The sequence below is a fragment of the Hydra viridissima genome, unplaced genomic scaffold (assembly GCF_058129835.1).
Source record: "Hydra viridissima isolate aposymbiotic clone 2 unplaced genomic scaffold, HvirCarnegie_v1 scaffold_16, whole genome shotgun sequence".
NCBI classification, from domain to species: Eukaryota; Metazoa; Cnidaria; class Hydrozoa; order Anthoathecata; family Hydridae; genus Hydra; species Hydra viridissima.
The window spans coordinates 7,943,578-7,961,461 of NW_028324315.1; the positions used below are offsets into that span (position 1 = coordinate 7,943,578).

At 33.1% G+C, this 17,884-nt stretch overlaps 2 protein-coding genes and 1 pseudogene across 2 annotated transcripts; 1 reads left to right on the forward strand and 2 right to left on the reverse strand.

Annotated features, from left to right (window-relative positions):
- Positions 1 to 690: 690 nt before the first annotated feature.
- Positions 691 to 1,666, reverse strand: LOC149877882 (uncharacterized). Its single transcript, XM_090074256.1, has 2 exons — positions 1,252 to 1,666; positions 691 to 1,151 (listed from the first exon to the last, which is right to left on the reverse strand). Exons 1-2 carry the CDS (start codon positions 1,493 to 1,495, stop codon positions 691 to 693), a joined length of 705 nt encoding a protein of 234 aa, XP_089930382.1. The 5' UTR covers positions 1,496 to 1,666.
- Positions 1,667 to 3,758: 2,092 nt separating this feature from the next.
- LOC149877883 (uncharacterized) lies at positions 3,759 to 5,198 on the forward strand (annotated as a pseudogene).
- A 2,954-nt stretch (positions 5,199 to 8,152) lies between these two features.
- On the reverse strand, positions 8,153 to 10,530 carry LOC149877884 (uncharacterized). Its single transcript, XM_090074257.1, has 2 exons — positions 9,736 to 10,530; positions 8,153 to 9,546 (listed from the first exon to the last, which is right to left on the reverse strand). Exons 1-2 carry the CDS (start codon positions 10,334 to 10,336, stop codon positions 8,153 to 8,155), a joined length of 1,995 nt encoding a protein of 664 aa, XP_089930383.1. The 5' UTR covers positions 10,337 to 10,530.
- Between the last annotated feature and the right edge of the window lie 7,354 nt (positions 10,531 to 17,884).

Here is a 17,884-nt window from a genome sequence, read left to right on the forward strand (position 1 = left end):
TATGAGCTAAATTAAATTAAAAGTTGTACTACACCTGCATAAAAGTAAAACGAATATCTCCCTAAATATAAAAATAAGTAAAACGAACATTGTATCTTCAAATACAACATGTGAATTTTTATTGTTATTTTTGATTCAAATTTTTTGTAGCAATGTGCCGATTTTTTCTGGTAAGTAGATATCAATTTATTTGTAAAAATATTTAATTTTACTCTGATATTTATTTCAAACGATGAATTACATTCATCGATGGCTTCAAAATCATTTTACATGCATGGTCTTTAGGTTCTGGTATCTGAAATAATGTGATCAACTTTATTGACTAATTTTTTCTTAAGCTGGTATATTTGACACCCTGAAATACGATGTCCCAAAATGCGCCCGTAATTAATCCTATATATTATGTTTGACATTTCTCTGCAAGAAATTTCAGCTCTATCATATTTTTTTTTTGTTTAATATACATTCAAAAAATTAAATGCTACAACAGAAGGAGAATCGCTAAATAAAGTTTAAAGACAAAATTTAATGGTATTATACCTAAATAAACTAAAAGCAGATTGAGTTAAAGCCTGGTTTACACCATCATTTAAAATCCACATTTTAAAAAGTGATTTGTAACATTCAAAGATTTACTTTATCATTAATAAGAACACCAAAGCTTACCAAAAGCTCTGCATCAACAATTACTCATTGAAACTCCGCTTTACCTGATGATTTATTTGCAACCATGCAAAACCTTGAGTTACATTTTAGAACACCCCTAAAGTCGTACACGAAGAAATCGCCACAGTTTTGTACGTCCACAGAAACAGAATGCTGGCATTGGCAAGGAATTTTAGGTGATTGAAAACAAATAATTCGTTGCACTAACTCGCCCTTTCTATTTGGATGCTTTCCTATCATATAACCTTGGTAATCTGATCCACATCGATGGGTCACAATAGTTGAGTCTGAGGAATTGCATCCTTCTATAATTGTCCACGGTGTATACTTAGAACCAAACCTGTATTTTCCATACAAATGTGCATCACATTTAAAAACAGTTGGACTTGTAAATGACCACAGACGATCAGGATCATGTAAAATGTTATACGAAGAAAAACAAAGATCTTTGGTTTTATGAACAATTGGCTTCGCTGGATCATTAACTATGAGTAATAAGAAAATTATGCCATTTAATAGTTTTTTACTTATAGAAAACTTAAACTTAATAATAATTTTAAAACCTCTAATATTAAATAACACTACCCTTAGAGAGCGAATGAGATGGAGCAGTACAGTATCTTGCATTACATATAGGAATTTCACTTAAACGATAAACATAGAAATCACCACAATTTCTGACATAAATATTTGTGAAAAATTCACATTTGCACTGGTCTGAATAAGAAAAACAAATTCTTCTTGCAACACGCCCTTCTTGAAGTGACGGATGTGGATCTATCATCCAGCCGCGAAATTCTGCTCCACATGATTGTCCAAACCTTGTCATAGGATTTGTGTTTTTAGTACATTGAGATGCTATTTCTGTTCCAGATTCATCTGTAAACCTTACCCAACCAATCCTTGTATCACAAGAAACATCAGAAACTTTGTCCCATATACGAGATGATGAAGTCTCTGTCTTATACTGTGAGCATTCTATAGCAGTTGAGTTCCCTGATTTCACTAGAAATATCAAGCGAAAAAAATAAGACCAGTAATGAAAAGTAATTATCTTAATAAAGAATTTAAAATAAAACTTCATCAAACGCAAAGCACCTTAAAAATAAATCTTTAAAATATTTTACATTAATACTTTTTAGAAACACGTCAAAGCTTTTAAAACAGTCAGATATGCTCCACTGTTTATTCATATTGTCTCAAGCTTCCTTTCTAATGGATCACTTTATATCTATAATTAAATGTTGAACCATTGAAAATTGGCATTTAAATGTTTTTGTTACTGTTGCAGTTGTGGCTAAGGTTTTTAATAGTACAAACAAGATCAATGGTAAAGTCAATTTTACATGCAAAGCTTTTGCAATATATCCAATGGTAATGAATTTTATTCTACTTAATATTTTATGTCAACGGGAAAATTGGAAAGCATACTTTTACATAGTCAACAGTCCTTCTCACAATAAAATCACTTATTCAGACAAGATTTAACTTTTTATGGACAATTTAATAATTTTTTATCTACAGTTTTGTGTAAGTACTATTTGTTTTTATATATAATAATTCAACTGAAGTGGTTCAATTGGTTAAAGACTTTTTGATGTCTGGTTGCCATGTAAACCTTTTTTGCCTCAGTTACATTTGGAAAATATGTTTTAAAAAATATTTTTATGCATACACTGCTACAAGTACAATTATTGTTAATAATTATAATAATTATAGAATTTAATGGACAAAAAAATAACTCAATATAATATTCAATAAAACATATAGGCCTAGTAGGGCCTATCAATTATGACAATAAATTACTAAAAATGAAGGTTAAAATAATTTTATACATCTACTGTACCAGAAAGGAAAAATGATTTTAAAAAATGCTTCACTTTTGAATCGAATGGTTTCATCATAATTGAACTTTTTCTGTAATTACTGATAAGTGGATCTGAGGTAAGAAAAAGATCTTGAAATCCTTGTTACAAGATTCTTGAGCTTCTTCAGAAAGCATTTTAATTGGTAAAGAAAATTGTTGTACAACTTCATGCCTTCGCATTAAAATACGATGCAAACTTGGTGGCATATAATACCATGAATACAATTCAACATATGCAACATTTACACAGTACATTTAGAGAGCATCAATTTGCAATCCTAAAGACAATCTTTTTAACTCAACATGATTTATCTTTATCAAATGTAAATTAAATCCAGTAATGGTAGATACTATTTGAGCATTCTCAAAAAACCTCCTCCCAGTATTTCCATCATTAGTACCTGACTTGGCTGACTTAGGAACATCAATAAAAAGCCCATATTGTTCTTTCATTTTTTCTTAAATTTTTTACTTTTTTGATAAGACAGGAACTTTTTTCTCTTCTGATCTAGCTTGATGTTTTCCAATATACAGTTAGTAGGATATGTGCAAGACAGATTCCATGCAACGTATCCAAGCACATAATGTTAAGAGACCATACTTTAAGTTATCATGAGATCTGAGAAATGTGTCTGAGAAAGAAGTTATATGTCATTCATTTCTGAAGGTTTCGTACCACACACTGAACAACATTGACTTGAATCTGCCACATCAGACAAAGTAGTGGCAACCTATCCATCCATCATTGTCAGTTCAATAATATTATTAACCTTGATGTTGTCAATTAAGCAAGTAGGCTGTTTTTTTTTTGACACTCATTGATGTACCTATTTATATAAACAGATGAATGATATAAATAATTTATAGCTATAACTAAAACTATATTCATCTAGGATGTATTACTTTTTCTCATTCTTAACAACCTCTAGTTTCCTTCTTAAAACAAAATCATGCAGACTGACAATACATAGTGGAAAATGGTTTTGGATTAAATCAAACAACATACTTTTCTGACCCATCATATTCAGACATCGCCTTTTATAATAACAGGCCTTGACATCACGCAAAAAAGTTGTTTGACTGAAGGCCGATTTATAATACTCCTTCTACATTTTGATTTTTTACTTTAACCGACGTCTGGATTGCGCTTTTTTTTTAGTAATTTATGAAATCCTATTGGTTGATAAGTTATTTAAAGCAACTTTAGGACGTAACAGCTAAGTGGATACTGTAATAACTAACAGTTTATATATGTATTAATATTGTCGAATTAATGATAAGTTATTTTACCAGTTTAAAAAATGCCTTTAAAATGTTGTGTAATGCAAGTCGAACTATTACTCAACTGAAAAGAAAATCTCGATTTATAAATTACTGAAGGATTCAGGGGAAAGAAAAAGATGAGTGATGCAATCCCAAGAGCAGATTTTATTGTCTCTGACTACACAGCAGTATGTCGACTGCATTGGCCAGATGATGCACCTTTTGTAACCAAATATGGAAAACAACAGCCGTTAAACTCACCATCTATCACAATGGCACCATTTGTAATATTTCATCTTTAACTAAAAAAAGGTTAACATTATTCAAAACAAAATCTGCTTTATTTGAAGCAGTTAGATTTTTAAAGTCTAAAGAAAGTTCTCACCAATCTAATATTCTATATGAGCACCTTAATGTCATGAGAAAGGTTAATGTAGGTGAAGTTTTATATACCCCAGATATTATATGTAGGGCATATGAATATTAATAAATATAATAAATCCAATTAGTTGATGATCCACAGTTACAATTACTACTTGAAACTGCCGAACTGTCAAATTTTATGAAGCCTTCTGGTAAACAAGTCAAACAGCTTACACAAGATACCAGTATAGGAATTGTACATACATGCTATGGCTTAATTGATTTAGTGAAAATGTTATAAAGTAATGGAGCCAAATATGTTTTGTTAGGTTGGTTTTCAGCAGATCCATTGAAAAAGCTTTTTCTAAGCTTTGACAGGGATCAGGAGGTACCTATTTTGTATATGCTAAATCTGTAATTGAAAAAATACATATTCAACATACCAAATTGACTTTAAAACTAGATATTGCTGTAGATGGCATTGATGGTCATACTTGTGACATATGTTACAGAGATACTTCTACTGATGAAAAAGAATTGCCGGATAATTTGCATGATCTTAAAAGCTCAGTTAATCAGTCAACATTAATGACTATAGTTTACATGGCTGGCTATGTGCAAAAAGTGAAATAAAAATTTATGATGATACAACTAATTATTATCACAAATATGGAAATTATCTGAATAGTCTAAACAGGGGTGGACTTCAAATCCCTACTGATACTCTTATCCAATGGTCATTATTTTGCTTTCTATTTATTAAAGGTGCCACTGGGCTTTTATGCAGGACATTTTGTATTACTCAGTTTCAGTTTATAGCAGCTAAGTATGGACTTAAAAAAAACAAGAAAGCGATGCAGAGTATATTCCAATATTTTGCTAAAGAATCATTCACTTATTATCACTCTTAGTAGTAACAGAGAGTCAAGAATGAAAATACTGAAGCTATCATAATTTTTGTGAATTTTTAGTTTTACGTTTTTTTAATTTTCTTGTTACACTTTTGATCCTTTTTTTTTTAAAAGCCTTTTAGCTCAATATATATTTGGAGTATATATATATATATATATATATATATATATATATATATATATATATATATATATATATATATATATATATATATGTATATATATATACACACGCACATACATACATACATACATACATACATACATACATACATACATACATACATACATACATACATACATACATAAAAAGATTGTTTTTGTAGGATGGATTTTTTGTTGATCATTTTCATCACTATACTTAAGTTTTTTGTTATTCATGCTTTTTTTTAATTACAGAATTATATTTAAAGAAAACAATTACCAACGGGTTTATTTTTGTTTATGTTTTTAGTCTTCAAATCGTGCTAATTATAACATTGTTGTTATTCTGGCAACGTGAAATACCGCAAAATATATCGATTTTTGAACTGCTATTGTTTTTTCTCAAATAATTTTATTTTTCTTAGTAATTTATATGAGAAAACAACCACTCTAACATTTATTTGCTCTTCATAAAACGTGTATTGATTTAAGTAATAAAATTTTTAATCGGCCTTCAGTTTTTGCGACCTCTTGCGCGATGTCAAGGCCTGTTATTATAGAAGGCCATGTATTCAGATGATTCCAAAGGAATAATTCAGGTGAAAAATTAACTCTTTTCTTACCGCAGATTCCTTGGCTCATTTCCATTAGATGACTGCTTGTAAATAGATTGACCTCTTGCTCCATCAAAACCAATTTTAGGGCATAATGTTAATTTTTTAATGAAAAGTTTCTGAAGTAACCAGCTCTTCAGCAAATCATCTAGGTGAGCTGCAATATCGCCTTATAAATTTTGAAAACTAACAGAAGCTAAGTAATCAGTTAAACTTGAGCTGTCTCTAATTTTTTTAGTACAGCTTTAGCTTCTTTATTCTACTATCTTGGCAAAAACTACAACCTGGCGCAAACAATAGTTCTGAAGATGATACAGATGCCACTTATGGCCTTTATCTTATTCTCTTTGTTTTACTAGATGCATTATCAAAATTCATTGGGGGGTCTGCCACATACTTTGGGTATAGTTATAATCATCTTTATTGAGAGCAGGTGGTAAAATCAGTTCATATTCAAGCTATTCTTTGTTTTTTTTTCTTTGAAACGAACTTTGGAGCCTTTATATATATATCACCTTTGAAAAAGTGCTCCAAAAAAGTTGATAGCTTATCATTGACAGTTAAAATCATGCCATTTGCAACTTTATGCAAATTTTAGGATCAGCTATCTTTAAGTTTTCTTGTACAATAAATATATTCCATGATCTAACTACAATATAAAAAAAATAATATGAGAGAATTTGCAAGATACTATAAATATTATTTTTTAAGATGTTAATATATAATTTAAGTTTCTAGACGCTTATGCAATAACACTAATCTAACTGAAACGTAATTAATACAGTACTATATGTATCTATATACATAACATGAGTATCTATATATATGACATCAGTCAGAATAAAATGAATAGAATAAAAATAAATAGTATATTGAATGCCACAAAAAAAATTTTATTTCTGGCGTTTGGCTTGTAATGATGATTAATAGAGACCAGGATGACATTTGATGATGCTCAATCAAATTTAAATGTTAACATACATATTGGTAAAGGACGAAAGAATAAAATTCTAGAACAAAAAAGTATTCAATCATTTAAAATTTTATTTAAAAAATACATCATCATTTGAAATTAATTTATATGACTTAACTTATTTTCAAAATAGTGTTTCAATGGTTTGTTTGAAAAATAATATTTAATTTTTTTCACCCACTGGCCCAGTGTGATGACCGTTTGAAAAATAGTTTGATATAAATTTCTATATTCACACGAGTACATTCTACAACTTTGTGAATCGACAGTAAACTTCTTTTTTTTTAAAGTATGTGATCATTAAAAGCCACCAGGAGTTAGTTTTTTACAAATATTTTCAAAGTCTTATATAAAATCCATTGATAAAAATTGATTAAATTAAACTTTCTGATTTCTGATTGTTGATACTTTTTTGGTTAGTGATTTTCTTGAGGCTTGAGGCTTAATAGAAGAATCATAGTGATCACAGAAAAACTTGTGAATACTCAATTTTTCCTCATTATAAATTTAATGCTGTTTTCTTAGTTCTTCATAATTTTGAAACATTAGCTGTTTGCCAGGAAAATCAACACAATAATTCAACACACCTCATTGTAAAGCATACTCTAAACAACCTAATAGATTTATTTAAACATTCCTTTTTTAAAACTACTTTAATGTTAAACTATTCCATGATTTAAGTTCAACATATATTTTTTATCGCAAAAAAGTTGAACTTTTAGCTGAAATTGGGTCAAATGTGCTTATATCGGTATGCTTATCGCACATTTTTTACATACTTATTATATCCACTTTTAATCTAACACACTTGTCCAAAATGGGAAATAATTACTCCGAAGCTTCCCGAAAAAACCCTTTGGAGCGAAGTATCTACATATGTTCCTGATTAGAAAAATGAAAAAAATGAAATCCTTCATGACCGTCCGAGCGAGAAATTTTAGTTTTAAAATGTAAGAAATTGCGACAAAAAATATTTTTTTGCAATCAAAAGAAAACACATTTTTTATTCACTAAACATTGATCTACACTACATAACAGATCCCTGATGCATGGGTAAGTCACTAAAATGTTTAAAAAACTTCAAAATCAAAAGTAAAATGATTGTTTAGCAAGTTTAATTTTGATTTTTTTTAAAATGATTTAACAATTGTCCACTGTAGATTGCTTTTATTCTTTTTATTCTATGAACACATAACAAAGAAATAATGTGAGAAAACAATGTGAGAAAACAATGTACTCTTTAAAAAATTGAGTTGGGGGCAGCTTTAATGTTAGTTAGTCAAGCTTTTTTGAAAAACTAAAACATAAATAAACTGAAACAAAGAGACGATGTTTTCTTGATAACTTTGCATTAAAGACGCTTGCTGTTGAAATCTACTATGCAACTCAGCAACTTTTCTGGATAGTCTGGATGACCCAGAGGCCTTTTGTATCTCTCCCAGTGGGTTCGGAAACTGTGATGAAGGGCTTCTGTTGTCTGTTCGCTGAATGGTCCAAGAGACTTTTTGTGACGATCAATGAAATCCTTGACATGAAAGAAGACAGTGTGGACTTTTGGACTCACACTTACTTTTGGCAAGGAGAGGAAAGCCAGTTGAAATTGGTCAATTTTCTTTGAGTAGTTTGAATCCAGATGATTTCCAAAGCAGGCATTCACAACTGCATCAAACTTTCTCAAAGTGTCGATGAATGGAAAAACATGAAAAGCTGAACAATTCTCTGCTTGTCTTTGAAGAAGGTCAACATTTTTGAGGAGTTTGCGGCATTCATTCCCAGCAAACTGCCCTCCGTGAAAAGGCTGTTCTTTGATATGAAGAGCTTTTGGCCATTCTTCAGCCTCAGGCCAGGAGTCCTTTAGTGCCTTGAACAGATGGTTCACTACACCGAGAAGGAGATGTAGCTCCATTGGTGGTATGATGTCAAGAACAAGTGCATTGTCAGAAAAATCCATGAGGGGCTCATGCACCACATTCTGAAATTGTTTAGCCTTTTTCATGTCTAAACCAGCTGCTTTAAATGAGGCATAAGATCTTCTGATGGATCCAAAGGTTCGAAAGTTACCATTCTGTGATAACCTATTGTGGTCAATGTCACACCATGTGCAAGGGTGTGAGCTGGCATGTGACTGAAGCCCACACACAAGGTTTGTCACCTTCAGGTCACTTGAAAGAAGAAAGTCAACTCGCTCAGAGAAGATGAGAGATAGTATTGTTCTCAAATTCTCATAGTTTTCTGGTACATCCTCTGCTACAGCAACAAGAAGTTGAGATTTCACACCACTGTCTTTTGCTGCAAAAGATGTAAGTGTCTTCTTGTCTGGTGGAGCTTGAACTTGAGAAATCAATTCATCTTCTTGAATCCCAAGGCTAACCTTGAGGAAACCACCACCACCGTCAATTCCAAGCTTGACTATGTGCTCTTTATACACTTGTCTTTTGAGCAAGACATCATTGAGAAGTTCAGAGAGATTCTTGCAGTGAACCACAATTTGTTTCTTTGTCTGAGACTTTTCATGTGTCACAGTTATGTTTGTGTGAGTGAAATGTTCAGATAGTTGTGTACCTATTTGATGGAACTTTGCCCGGAATTGAGGTTCAACAACTCTGGCTTGTGCAACATGGTTCAATGTTGAGGCCAATTTTTTGACGCTTGCATTAGACAGCCCTGTGTTTGTCTGAATGTTTGCAAGGTCTTGGGCTTTTAGAACTACTTCATCACCAAAGAGTCTTTTTGCGCTTGCTGCACCTGTATTAAAAACATTGCTATGAGTAGGAGCAAATTTTTCACATAAACAACCAAGTTTTCTTTATGGAAAGTAAAGTTTAGATTTGAACTGAAAATTTTATTTGTTAAAGGTTTTTTCTTTTGTAAAAGACAAAGACAATGACAAAGTTTTAATTACTATCAGATAAAAGATTTGCAAATTACTGTTACCTGGAGTAATTGGCAAAGGTCGCCCACCACCACTTTGTGCTATTCTTAGGGTTCCATGAGGAGAAGCCTCTTTAGATGAAATGACTGCTGAAGCAATCTGTTCACTGACTTTGGAATCTTTTGATGCCAACATCTTTATGTTATGCCTGAATGTGAACTGATTGCATTGATGAGGTACTCCTCTTCCAATTAAGGAGAGGCAATCAGAACATCTTCTTTGGTCTTGGGATGGTAAAGGCTGTTGTGGCATTTCAAATGGGTGCTTTTGCAATGCTTTCAGGTGTCCAATTTTGCAAATGATGCAATCACACTGCTGTCCTCTTGTCTCAGGCCTAGGGATGACAGATGAGAAATCAAAAATGGGAGGGACAGAGACATTCTCACCATTTTTCTTTCTCCTCAGAAGCAGTCTGCAAGAATCACACATTCCAAGTGGGACTCGTGTGTCACAAAAGTCAACATCCTGAGAAATCAGACTCTTGACTTGGTCTTTAAGAAAACTTGTTAGCTCCCTAGAACATTTTTTCATACAGAGGAGACAAACTGACTTCCGACAGTCTTCATGATTTTTTGCTGAGTTTGGCATTTTTGAGTTGTGCATTCCACGAATGAAAACATGAATATGTCATTAAAATGCCTTTTCCCGAAATTTGGTTCAATATTTTATTAGGGATGTGCCACTAATACTTAAGAACTGATTTTTTCATCAAATTTTGAAAAAAAAAATTAAATTTTTTTTTGGCAAAAATCTTATTTTTTAAACTGAAATTTCTCGCTCGGACGGTCATGAAGGATTTCATTTTTTTCATTTTTCTAATCAGGAACATATGTAGATACTCCGCTCCAAAGGGTTTTTTCGGGAAGCTTCGGAGTAGTTATTTCCAATTTTGGACAAGTGTGTTCCAACAGCTCCCACTGAAGAGGAAGGACATGTTTACCGTCTTCAGAAGATTGGTGAGATTCAGAAAGAGATAGAGAGTGAAAAAGCAAAGCGAGTTCATCTAAGCAAAAAGTACCATCGCGTTTTCAGGAGCATTTCGAATGTGGACAATACGATGCAAGCTTTATGCATTGCTTTGGGTGCGACTGGAATTGGGCTTTTTGTCAACCATTATTGCCAGTCCAGTAGCGATTGCGTGTGAAGGCGTGGCTATTGGAATGGGTTTTTTATCGATTGTTGGGGGTCAAGTGAACAAAAATTTGGCGTTGAAAGCGGAAAAGCATGAAAAGATAAAAGTGTTAGCCGAGTCCAAATTGAATACGATCAGCGAGCACATTTACAAAGCGTCGATGGATGGAAGAATAAGCGATTCTGAGTTTCAGTTGATTCTGGACGAGCTTCAAAAGTTTAAAACCATGATGGAGGAAATACGATCCAAAACCAAAAACGGAATGGATGAATTAACTAAAGAGACACTGATCCAAAAAGGTCGAGAAGACGCCATTCAAGCGTTTAACAATTTGTTTAAGAAAGGATCAACATAATCGTAAAAACCAATTTATGTTTTTTTTCCACGTATTTTAAAAAGATGTTTTTCTTTAAAATACAAGACCCGAACAAAAGGGATGAAATTGTGAAAGAAATTAATGACAGAAGAAAGAGGATTTATCAGAACAGCATCAACGACAACATTTTAGATGCGAATTTTCAAGCTGATGTGAGCAAGCTGTTCAAGCCGCTCATCGAAAGCAACGAAAAGATGTTTCAGCCGCTCATCGAAAGCAACAAAAAGATGTTTAAGCCGCTTATTGAAAGCAACGCACTTATCAATAAAAAACTGATCAAAAAGAAAATGCCTTTTGAAGTGAATAAAGTTGGAGATAAAATGTTCATTGGGAAAGTAGAGGTTGAAATGGATGGAGATGACATTATTGTAGGCGGAGAAAGGAACAAAAGGTCTTTGGGAGCTGATGACTAAATTTGAAATACCGGGCGACTATACGGATGAAGATTTGCAAAATTATGAAAAAATTTTTATGGACAGTGATGCTATAAGATCTGATTCGCAGCCGCATAAACCGAAAGCTTCAAGGAGACCAAAGTATCAGAAACTTATTGCTCCTATTTGGGAAAAAATGATGCGTATTGAAAAAGGTAAAAAAGGTCGTGGAGTGATCATTCTTCCGAGCGATCCGAATGCGTTGGTGGAAAAGCTTCAATTGAGTATTGCTGCCTGGCATGCTGGAAATACAGGATCGAGAAATGAGGCTGCTGCCATTTGCGACGAGCTGTTGAGACAAGGGGAAATTAATAAAGAGGAATATAAGTCGCTAATAAGGACGATTGATAAAATTATTTTAAAAAAATTGTTTTATTTAAAAATGCTTATTTGTAATAATCGAAGATATGTGAAAAAGAACGTTGTTGGAGGAGGTGGTATTGTAGACACGATTAAAAGTATTTATATTGATGTATTTGTTTAACGACGTGACATATGACTTGTCGGGAGAGCAAGTGGAAAGAGTATATTTAAACATCCTTACGGATTTCAGAATACAGATGGTTTGTTGCAAATGTGGTTTATGGACTCATCATATCTTATTGATAATTCAGGATTTAAAGTTAGACGAGACCATTTGTTTGCAGACACTACATCCGTTGGCGCTTTTTCGTTTAGGATTCCTTTAAAAACACATTTTTAAATTTTGCGATACCTATGACAAATTTGTTTATGGGTTTAGACACACCATCACCTTTACAAAGAAAGAATGCGATGATGCGATTTACAGAGCGGAGACCGTTAGTGCAGGAATGATTGATCTTAAAAAATTCAGGCTTTATATGCCTCGCGCTGAATTGAATGTTTCGAGGAAGACTGAGTTCATAAGATTAATGGCTGAAAAAATTCCCATTCCAGCGTATTATAAGTCAATCAAATGCGAAAGACAGCTTATTCCTGCTGGTCAAACAGAATTTACCTGGTCGCTTGGAAGAATCACCGACAAAGGCGTTCCAAGATTTATTGTGTTTGGACTTCAGACGAACAGACCTTCCAGTCAAACTGTTAATCCGTCACTATTTGACCATTGTGATATTAGCAATTTTTACGTGACTGTAAATGGAATAAAGTATCTAAACTACAATTACGACTTGAATTTTGGAGAAAAGAAAGTGGTCATGGCTTATGCGGATGCGTTCTCTTTTGATGAAAAATATTACGGCACAAACGAACTTGTTTGCCAATCTGGGTTATCCATGCTTGATTATATAAAATTGTATCCGTTGTTCCTTGTGGATAAATGATGGAAGGGAGTGATCTTTTTATTGCTCTTGAAGATAATCCAACTTCTTATAAAACAAAATCAGCAAAATTACTTGAATGCTTTGACAATGTTGAAAAACTTCCAAAGGAGCTAAAAATCGCTTTCAAAGAAATGCTTGATTATATAAAATTGTATCCGTTGTTCCTTGTGGATATCAGCAAGCAAAAAGAAAGAGTGGCGTCGTAAACAGCTGAATTGGTGGTAAACCTTAAATTTCGAACTTCAACTATTGCAAATACCGTTATTTTTGCTGTGGTTATTTCTGATAAATTGCTTAACTTTGTTTCAGACGGAACTGCTATGACTGCTGTTTATTAACTTTTAAAAAAATTGAATTGACTTAAAAAATTTTCTTTCCTTAATAAAATGAGGTATACAACTTCGTATTTGAAAAATTTGTTAAGGGAAAATGGAGTAACAAAAACCTCAAACAATTTAATGGGGTTGATGATGCTTGCGGTTGAAAATAATTTGATCAGAAAAGATTCACTTTTGGAAAGTGTAAAAGAATACAGACCGGTGGGTCGACAAAGAATACATGAACCAAAAGAAAAGAATGATGATCCAAAATGGGACTGGCTTCGTTCAGTTAGAAAAAAGCCCATCACTGTGAGAATAACCAACATTTAAACGGGTGAGGTGACTGAATACGGATCCCTTTACAAAGCGATGACAGGGACTGGTCGCGGATGGAGATATTTAGAGCGTCGAGATGGAAAGGTAGATGATGGAGTCAAAATTGAATTTCTAAATTCTGAAAAGCTTGAAAAACGTAAAATACTTCAAATTTGATTTTTTAACTTTAAACATGTTAAAAAATTGCACTGACTTTAATTTTTTTTCTTCCCTTAATAAATGATGGAAGGGAGTGATCTTTTTAATGCTCTTGAAGATAATCCAACTTCTTATAAAACAAAATCAGCAAAATTACTTGAATTCTTTGACAATGTTGAAAAACTTCCAAAGGAGCTAAAAATCGCTTTCAAAGAAATGTTTAAAGGCGACATCGTCGCTTTTGCAGAGGTGTTTCCAATTTTAGAAACAGTAACTGTTTTGCATCATTTTCAAGAATTAGGATTATTAAACGCAAAATATACAGAACAATACCATCATTGGTTAATGCTTTTAAAAATGTTTAATTCTATTCATTCAGATATTACTGGAAGCTTTTAATTCTTTTTGAAGAATTGAAAAAATTGAATTCGGGTTGAGAATTTTCTTGGTAAAATTAAAAAGATGAGTAGATTCGGAAGATGTTATACCAACCCCTCTGGTGAGGAACTTTGGATAAGTCGTGAAGGATTTTATTTACCCTATGAATTAGACTCATTTGGAAAAAGGGTTTTGATTCGTAAGGATGAATTTGGAAATAGGTATGTCGTTCGTGTTAACGAATGGGGTCATCAGTATGTGGAAATGCTCGATGGCTTCGTTAGGAGTAAAATTAATTTGGAAGAGCTTGGCGATGAATTTTACTTTGACGAAACTGGAAAAAAGTGTCTCATCGTTCACGACTCTACTGACAACGAATTTGTAATTAAAGATTATTTCATGGACGAATTTGGTGATCGTTATTTTTTAAAAGATGACAAAAGGACCGTCATTCATAAAAACTTAAGGGGTGAAGATCTTATCACCGTCACATACAGATCAGGCAATCAGGATTATGTGCTGGCGTGTGATTTAAAATCTCCAATCCTCGATCCGGAGGATGACGTTGATTATGACAGCGATGACAATGACGACATTGATTATGATAGCGATTCTGACAGCGATGAAGATATGGGAAGACGGTTGGAAAGAGAGTTGGAAGATGATTCGTCAGATAATTTGTCAGAAAACGATATCGTTGCAGAAGAATGGGAAGAAATTCAAAAATTAGCTTCATCTTGTTGGATGGGAAGATTTTGCGCTCCTGCTGCCTAAAACATTTTTTAAGATCTTTTGGATCCATGGAAATCAAAAGTGATTTTTAAGATCCTTTGGATCTTTGGAAATTCTTTGAATTTTTAATTCTTTTTTGAAGAATTGAAAAAATTGAATTCGAGATAAATAAAATCTTTCAGTAATAAAAGATGGATCTGAAAGAAATTGAAGAAAGAGAAAGAGAGTTTGAGGAAATGAGAGGGTCGCATGAAAAAGCGATAAAAAAGCATGAAAAAGAGATAAGAAAGCATGAAAAAGAGATTAGAAATCATGAAGAATTGAGAGAGCCGAATGAAGAATTAAGAAGACCGCATGGAGAAAGGATAATAAAGCATGAAAAATTTAGAAGAAGGGATGAAGAAGTGATAAAATATTTTAAAGAAACGAGAAGAATGTTTGAAAGAGATTTTGAAGATGATTCATCAGACGATGAGGAGGACTCGCTGTAGAGAGCGCTCCTGCTGCTTAAAATATTTTTAAGAATTGAAAGTTAAAAAGATTTTTAAAAATTGAATTGACTTAAAAAATTTTCTTTCCTTAATAAAAAGATGGAAAGGAAGTATGTGATTGAATTTGATACCATGGATCGTCCGCATGTGTTTTATGAAGACAAAAAGATTCATGTGACTGGATTTGAATTTACTGCACGTGATGACTGGGGAAGAAAGTATACGATTAGATTTGACAAAATGGGTCAAGCGCACGTATACGATTCAATAAGTGAAATTTTGCCAATTATCTTGCTGCTTAATTTTTTAATTCTTTTCACGGAAGAATTGAAAAAACGGTTCGAAGAAGAAAATATGCTGAAAGTGTGTCAAGAAATAAAAAAAATTGAATTGACTTTAATAAAATCACGGCGCAATTAAAATGAGTTCTATATCTTCAAAAAAATTAATCCCCAAAGAGCGAAAAATTGAAAGCACCGAAAAAAATTTTCTTTCACCTAATAAAATGGGTGATAAAGCTTCAAAGAAAATTATCGTAAGAGGGAATTATTGAAAACAACAAAAAATTTTTTCCTTCTCTTAATAAAATGCCAGATAAAGCGTTTAAAGATAAAAAAGTCTCAATGAAAAGTCAGGCGTTAGCCAAAATGACTTTGAAAGATTTAAAAATGATGGCTGAAGACCGCGCTATCAAAGGTACCTCAAGAATGAAAAAAGCTGATCTCATTGAGGCTATAAAAACAACAATACCCGTCATTGGGTATGGACCTGCTCCTCGTAGATGGACGACTGATACAAGGCCTTTGCCTGCTCCTCGTTCGATTGCTCAAAGTCCAGTTTCGAGGCCGGTTACAGCACCGCGCCCTGATCCTGCTCCGATTGTTCAAAAACCTACCATCGCTCCAAAACCATCAATAATTCCACCGAGACCTGTCGTGCAGAAACAACCTATTGCTCCAAAACCTACCCATTTGCAAAATCCTGTAAGCTCTGTTCCTGCACCAAGAGATGGCTGGTTTTCAAGAATTACAACGGCTGTCTCCAACGGTTTTAACCAACTAAATGCTCTCGTTAATCCATACGTTCCAATCACGGTGAAGAATGCAGTGAGCAGCGTTAAAAATGGAGTGGAAAAAACAATCAAGTCACTCAAAGACGTTGCATTTGGTGCTCCGGGCTCAATTGTTCAAAAACCTCCTCTTGCTCCAAAACCGCGTGAAAGACCGGTTCCTGCTCCAAGGTCGGTTAAAATAAAGTTTAAAATGACTGAACATGCAGTGGAGCGTGCTGTTAGGCAATTTTCTTACGAGCCTTCTTCTCGATTTCAAGACATTGCAGCCTTTTTTAATTTGGTTAGAGAGTCTGCTATTCAAACCATGGAAGGAGAAAGGAATACAAAGGTAAGAATTATTTTAACCTGTGAAATGAAATCTATAAGCATTTTAACTGGTGAAGAAACTACTCGAACAGCTAGTTTCTCATCCAACTCTGAAATTATATTAGCAGCTACGAATTTAAGAACGTTAATGGGTGAAATGGAAGAAAAAATCTTGGAAAATAGTGTTAAATACAATAAGTTGGGATCCAATTGCAAAATGTCTAAGATTTTAAATATGGATATTAACTTTATTGATTACGAGCCTCTTAGCGGCAGATCCTACATTGATTTACCTCCTGACTTGAAAAACAAAAAGGCGATTGTTAACATGGAAAACAATGACGATCAGTGCTTCAAATGGTCAGTCACCAGGGCGTTGAATATGAAAAATATGCATAATTCAAGAATCGATGAAGACTTGATTCTAAAATCTGAGGAGCTCAATAGGAACGGAATAAAATTTCCTATTGATTATCATAAAATCGACAAGTTTGAAAAGATTAATCCGGAAATTAGCGTTAACGTCTTTTGCTATATTGAAAAAACACCTCGACCTTTGCGAATATCCGAATTTTCGGATAGAAAGCATTGTGTTGATTTGTTGTTTATTTCAAACGAAGACAGCAACCATTATTGTGTGATTAAAAATTTCAGTCGGTTTGCTGGTTCTTCAACATCAAAAGGTAAAAGAAAACAACATTTTTGCAGAAATTGCCTTCAAGGTTATGACCAGGAAGAAAAGCTTCAAAAACATCAACCTGATTGTTATAATAACGCTCCAGTGAGAATCGAACTTCCTAAAGAAGGGTTAACCGTTGAATTTAAAAACTACAAAAAGACTATGAAAGTTCCATACGTCGTATATGCCGACTTTGAAAGTTTTGTTAAGCCTGTTGACATGTGCGCGCCAAATTCGAAACAGTCATACACTAAACAATACCAAAAGCATATTCCAAGCTCCTTCTGCTATTATATCAAATGTTTTGATGAAAACTTTTACAAGGGAGAACCTGTCATGTACACAGCAAAAAGCGATGATTACGATGTGGCTCAAAAGTTTGTCACCAGTTTCGAAACAGACCTTAGAAAGATTTTCGATGAGATTGATTTAATAAAAAAGAAAGTGATGTCT

What these genes read in the sequence shown, in the direction of transcription:
- LOC149877884 (XM_090074257.1), bottom strand. Translation starts at nt 10,336, where the DNA reads ATGCACAACTCAAAAATGCCAAACTCAGCAAAAAATCATGAAGACTGT. An exon ending in ACCTTTGCCAATTACTCCAG is followed by an intron (nt 9,547 to 9,735) that starts GTAACAGTAATT and finishes TTTTTAATACAG; the next exon opens with GTGCAGCAAGCGCAAAAAGA.
- LOC149877882 (XM_090074256.1), bottom strand. Translation starts at nt 1,495, where the DNA reads ATGACAAGGTTTGGACAATCATGTGGAGCAGAATTTCGCGGCTGGATG. An exon ending in ATCTCATTCGCTCTCTAAGG is followed by an intron (nt 1,152 to 1,251) that starts GTAGTGTTATTT and finishes TATTACTCATAG; the next exon opens with TTAATGATCCAGCGAAGCCA.